Source organism: Seriola lalandi, unplaced genomic scaffold, assembly GCF_002814215.2.
Source record: "Seriola lalandi dorsalis isolate HSWRI2012SDOR001 ecotype SW California unplaced genomic scaffold, Sedor1 jcf7180002054672, whole genome shotgun sequence".
Classification (NCBI taxonomy): Eukaryota; Metazoa; Chordata; class Actinopteri; order Carangiformes; family Carangidae; genus Seriola; species Seriola lalandi.
The window spans coordinates 1,675,051-1,680,621 of NW_019525225.1; the positions used below are offsets into that span (position 1 = coordinate 1,675,051).

At 38.4% G+C, this 5,571-nt stretch overlaps 2 protein-coding genes across 2 annotated transcripts; both read left to right on the plus strand.

Annotated features, from left to right (window-relative positions):
- On the plus strand, nucleotides 1-1,991 carry gng8 (guanine nucleotide binding protein (G protein), gamma 8). The gene is made up of 3 exons (XM_023421380.2): nucleotides 1-104; nucleotides 832-943; nucleotides 1,330-1,991. Exons 2-3 carry the CDS (start codon nucleotides 860-862, stop codon nucleotides 1,456-1,458), a joined length of 213 nt encoding a protein of 70 aa, XP_023277148.1. The 5' UTR covers nucleotides 1-104; nucleotides 832-859; the 3' UTR covers nucleotides 1,459-1,991.
- Nucleotides 1,992-2,124: 133 nt separating this feature from the next.
- tmem45b (transmembrane protein 45B) lies at nucleotides 2,125-5,563 on the plus strand. Its single transcript, XM_023421379.2, has 5 exons — nucleotides 2,125-2,229; nucleotides 3,341-3,538; nucleotides 3,628-3,840; nucleotides 3,955-4,139; nucleotides 4,421-5,563. The coding sequence occupies exons 2-5, from the start codon at nucleotides 3,349-3,351 to the stop codon at nucleotides 4,565-4,567; spliced, it is 735 nt and encodes a 244-aa protein (XP_023277147.1). The 5' UTR covers nucleotides 2,125-2,229; nucleotides 3,341-3,348; the 3' UTR covers nucleotides 4,568-5,563.
- The last annotated feature ends 8 nt before the right edge of the window (nucleotides 5,564-5,571 follow it).

Sequence of the window (5,571 nt, forward strand, 5' to 3'; positions counted from 1 at the left end):
CATTAATCTCACTTCATTTGTTACTGTAAGTCGGTGTGGAGGACCCTATTGAAGACCAGCAGACTTTTCACTCCAGGAGCCCAACGGTTGCTGTCGGTCTTGTGGTGAGTGATATTGTGGATTATTATGAGTTAGGATAAATGTTGAGAAACTGGACAATTTCTTTCTTTCTTTTTTTTTTAAATCTACTTTTGTACAGATGCATAGAAACAGCTTAGATGATATCTCTATATATCACTGCATGTGTGCTAATGTTGACAGCCTAGTAACTTAGTGTGTAGAAATGATTTGTATTGATAGAATTGACGAATGAATTCCTCACAATTACTTACAGACACTGGCAAACGCATATGTCTCGAGCCTTTGGTTGTTGACTAATGACGCTTTTCATTTAATGCCTTCTAAGAGGTTCAGCAAGATGAATGAAAGGTCTGTGCCAGCAACTGGGCAACATAAAGTCAGGAGATAACATCAATAGCAGCTTTACATCTGCAGTTTATGACAAACGTACTGTGCAAGAGCAACAAGTTAATGTTAATGTTAGGTGTATTTACATTCTCAGCTAGCGGATGCCCCCCATGGGGAGGGCTGCTCTGCCTCCCCTCCCCTGCCCTGCTCCTATGAGACCCTCCCTGTGCCACTTGCAGCTGAGACCCAGGGAGCAGAATTAACAAGCAAATTGAAACAGACTAACCATTGCAGAGATACCTTCAGTAATTTGTCACACACTGTGTGATCATGTTTGAATTTTCTCTTCCACTTGGATTCTTTATCAGTGATGTGTATTGTTATTTCTTGCCTCATAACTCAACATCTGACGTTTTGCTGCAGGCTGACTGAGTTTAGTGAAAGAGGCAGGATGTCTAACAACATGGCCAAGATTGCAGATGCTCGAAAGACGGTAGAACAATTGAAACTGGAGGTCAACATAGAGAGGATGCTGGTGAGTCAGCAGATTATTGAAGTACAGCCAAACAAGTTATAAAATCTTTTTATCAGATAACGCTTTCGAATGATCAATGAACATATCTTGTTTTTTAATATGGAGTATCAAAGACGAAATAAAATTAATTTTTCCTTTTCACTTTTCTGTGTCTTAAATTTTACTCCCATTTATAAACATGAGCATCTATTTTCAAACTTATACCGTACCATCTGAAAAGCAGTGTGTATTTAACAGGTAGATTATCATGTACCAGCAAACATTAACACTCCAACCAGTACAATCACCATTTTGCAACAATCAGATTTAAATCATTGGAAGAAAAAAAAAGATTTTAATTAATTAAATGTGACATTATTTTTTTTTATCCTCTTGTTTTTGTGCAGGTATCCAAAGCAGCAGCTGAGCTGATGGCCTACTGTGAATCTCATGCCAAAGAGGACCCCCTGGTGACCCCGGTACCTTCCTCTGAGAACCCATTCAGAGAGAAGAAATTATTCTGTGAAATACTATAACCCCCACACACAAATGTCTACGCACTAACACTATAGTCACTATTTTAATGTGTAAATTCAGTGTCGACTTAAATGGCAAACAAAAAACAACAACACACTTTTACAACATTTTGCAGTTTTGTTATTCAAATAGCTCTTTGGTGATTAATTTTACCTGAGGAATGATCATAATTTTAATAGGATAATGGCACAATAAAGATTTATTGAAAATGGGTGCAAAGTTCATTTAAACAGACCTGTTCTTCTGCCTCTCCTTGTGCATACAGATTATATATTAACTCATTGGTATATATAAGTTTTCACTACATTGTTTTAAAACTTTGTGTCCAAACTTTTAAAACAACAATAATAATAATAACATTCTTTTATTCCATCTTGGATTTAATGTTTCAGATTGACTAGTTGTAAGATATTAAATCATAGGCAAAATAAATCATAAATTTGTTCTTCACACATCATGAAATAATACATTTCACTTTGAAAATAATTTCTTATCTTTTTAATTTAATACCTGAATAAACCACATGATATGTAGACAGGTATTGTTTTTCTGCCTGAATGTCACAGCTGTTGCCCAGGAGGATTGCCTTAGTCTCAGAAACCAATGCAAATGATGGGTGGGGCTATGTTATGATGTCAACACAGGTTAGAGGTGCAGGAGACAGGTGTGCACAGTTTACACAGACCAGAGTGCTCTCGCTCTGGCAGCTGCCAACATTCACAGGTTTCTCCTGATCTCCTGCATCCACCAGCATTTGGGAATTAAATAAGGTATGTACATTTTGTTACCCAAACCATCTATTATACCTTACCTATGCTTTAGATGTAGAATTTACATTTGTACTTAAGGTTTTTTGTAGTCTTTTTCTTACAATGTATCCGGTAAAAACTAAATGTCAGTTCCATCTGATATTTGATGTAGAAGGTGTGAATGGAAAAAAGTCACATCAAGACAAACAAGGCTAGTCAAGAAAAACTTGTCTGACTGAATATGTGGATTCTAAACACACCTGTGACTCTCGCCTACTGACACTGAGAACAACAGGAAGGAAGCTTGACTTTCTCTTGTTGGTCAATTTTAAAAGTGTTGGTTCAGCTATGAGCATGAAAAAGCCCCCAACTGGCCGCCTCGAGTCAACATAATATGTCTAATTTTGAATCCATATAAATACCTCAATGGCATCATTAAGCTGAAAGTACATTACTCAACTTTTCATATTTTATCAGTAACACTTCAGTGACTGCAACCAGTATTTCTAAAACTGATATACAAATTACTGAAGTTCTTAAGAGGCCAACGTGTTAACTGAGCAAACAGCTCTGTCTGATTTGAATTTTATTTTTGTAAGACAAATGTGTGGCTATGGCCTGGCTCAAAGTGCATGCTCTACGGACAAGCCCTGATCAGATAAAATCAAGGGTCTAGTACAAAGTACTCAGTGTTTCCTTATGTTTATAGTAGCCTAAAGATCTTTGCTGCCATTGCATCTCAGAGTTTAGTGAATTAATATGACATGAGTATTATCAGTATTTGCAAAGACTGATGTTTTACTGACTGACGGATGAGTACAGTATACTCATGAACTGGCTATGTGACTAAAGTATATAATATACCTGGGACTTTGCATTAACTTTTATGCAATCTACAGATTTTGTCAGCCGCTCTTTTTATTCCTTTTTCCTTTTCTTTAGTTGACGTATGACTGCTTGTAATCATTACATGGCTCGGCACACAGTAAAATAAAGCTATCAGCCTGCACTTTGACCTTAGAGTTGAGTTCTTTCACCTTCAAAGGAATAAGAGCCCATAGGCTAAAATAATAAACATTGTTTCTCTCACGTATGTTACTGATTACTCAGGTATATTTTCTTCTGTTTTTAGGCCTAACGATGGCCAACTTCGGAGGCCATGCCATTCCTGGCACTTTTTTCCTGTTCCTTGGCTTTTGGCTAACAGTCAAACGCATTCTCCATCACTACTGGAGGACAAGTCAGCCCAAAGGAAGACACAATATGCCACCTTTTTTTAAAAGAATGGACTACTTTGAAGGAGGACTCCAAATCTTTGCTTCATTTGTGGGTCAGTTTTCCTGTCAATTCATCTGCACACTCAAGCTCTCGAAGTCTATTCTTAACTCCTCTCATTTGTCTGACGTTGTCCTGTTGCAGGTATTATGGTTGAACAGTTTGTGGTGGACGGGCCGCATGCCCACCTCTACGACAGAGAGAACAGCTCCTGGGTCAAGCTGATGAACTGGCAGCACAGCACAATGTATCTGTTCTTTGGGATCGCTGGAATAGCTCTGGTTGCCACTACTACATCCAAACTGGTGCCATTAGGTGTTGACCGCCTTGCTCTCTCCATGGCTCTTTTTGTCGAAGGTAAGCTGTACCGAAGGTCGGCTTTAGTTGAACGTTTTTCCTTCACATCACAAATATGGTCCTCTTACGTGTATTTGAGCCGTTTTTGTGTGTTGATTCTCCCGTACCATCCAGGGTTTCTGTTCTATTACCATCTGCACAGTCGGCCCCATCTGGATGCCCACATCCACTCCTTGCTTCTAGTGGCTGTGTTTGGAGGATCAGCCAGCGCTATGTTGGAGGTTTTCGTGAGAGACAACATTATTTTGGAGCTGCTTGGGGCGTGCCTGTTCATCCTGCAGGGCACGTGGTTCTACCAGGTGATCATCAAAATGTGCTAAATGTGATTTTTGAATGTGGGCATCCACATTTCCCAAGCTTTCAGAACCACGATTGGTAGCACACAATACCAAAACAATACTTAAAGGAGCATAACAGTGGTTTTGAAAGTTTGAGCCATTACTGTTAACCATGCTCTCTGTTAACCATGCTCTCATCCTGTTTGTAGTTAACTCCTTGAGACATATCTGTCAGTGACCCATCTCCTTTTCAAACACACAATGTCTGTTTCTGAAAACTAAATTTAGTTTGTACATTTCAGATTGGATTCGTGCTATACCCTTTAAGAGGACCACAGTGGGACTTAGAACTGCATGACAACGTCATGTTCGTCACAATGTGCTTCTGCTGGCATTTAGCTGTCGCCCTGATTTTAGTCGCCTGCACCTCCTCTGTGGTTTGTTTGTAAGTATCGCATCCATTATCTGTACAAGTTTGAAAACTATATATATTACCTATTGAATGTGCCATTGCTAAAGGGATATTACATAATAAGCATTTGGGATCGAGAAAATTAAGAAAAATTGTATTCATATGGTATATTATCTACTTCTTCACTTTCATGATACCTACATGACAGAATTGATGTGAACCTGTTTTTATAATAATAATTTACTCAGATGAACCTTCCCTGTAAAAAGTTAAAAATAGTTTACCATTGCAGCACTTTTTTTTTTTGTACCCCGCATATTGTGTACTTGTAACTTACTGGGTAGAAGAAATGATGGGTGATCACAACATATTCTGGGAAAAGATTGGTTCATCTCACAAGTTCACTTCAGTTATCAGGATAACACGATGGCTGGGATTCATTCAAAGTGCAGGTTTCAAGGGCAACAATAGACAATAGCCTGTTAACCCACAACTGGAATGCAGAAATCATGAGCTTGTGTGACTCATGGCAATCCAGTGACAGTCACAACAAAAGAGCGCTAAGGGCGCTAATACTTGTCTCTCCTTTAAGGTGCTACCAGCCTGGACCAAAACTCCATTCAATTCACATATAGAAGAAAATTTGCACGTGCTTAGGCTACAAGTGTGTTCCTACATTCTTGTACTGTACAGTCTGTCACCATATTTAATAAGAAGAGATCTGATCAACTAAGGGTTTCTTTAGTAGAGTGGTAGAATGATTGTTATATCAAAATATCACTTTTCACTCTTTGAACAGAAAACACCAAACCTTTTGAGTTTTATTCTGATCTCTGAACGTTTTCCCTTTTTAGGCCTGTGAAGTTTTTAGTCATCATTTCTCACCAAAATGCACTGTCTCCTTCATGCTTACTAAACACGTTGAAGGTGTGTTTAAAATGTTTACTCAGCCTTAAGGATATTTGTCTTTGTTGTTGTTGTTTACCTCTATTACATTACATCAGGTTACTGTGTTCTTCTTCTTCTTTTTACTGGTGCGTT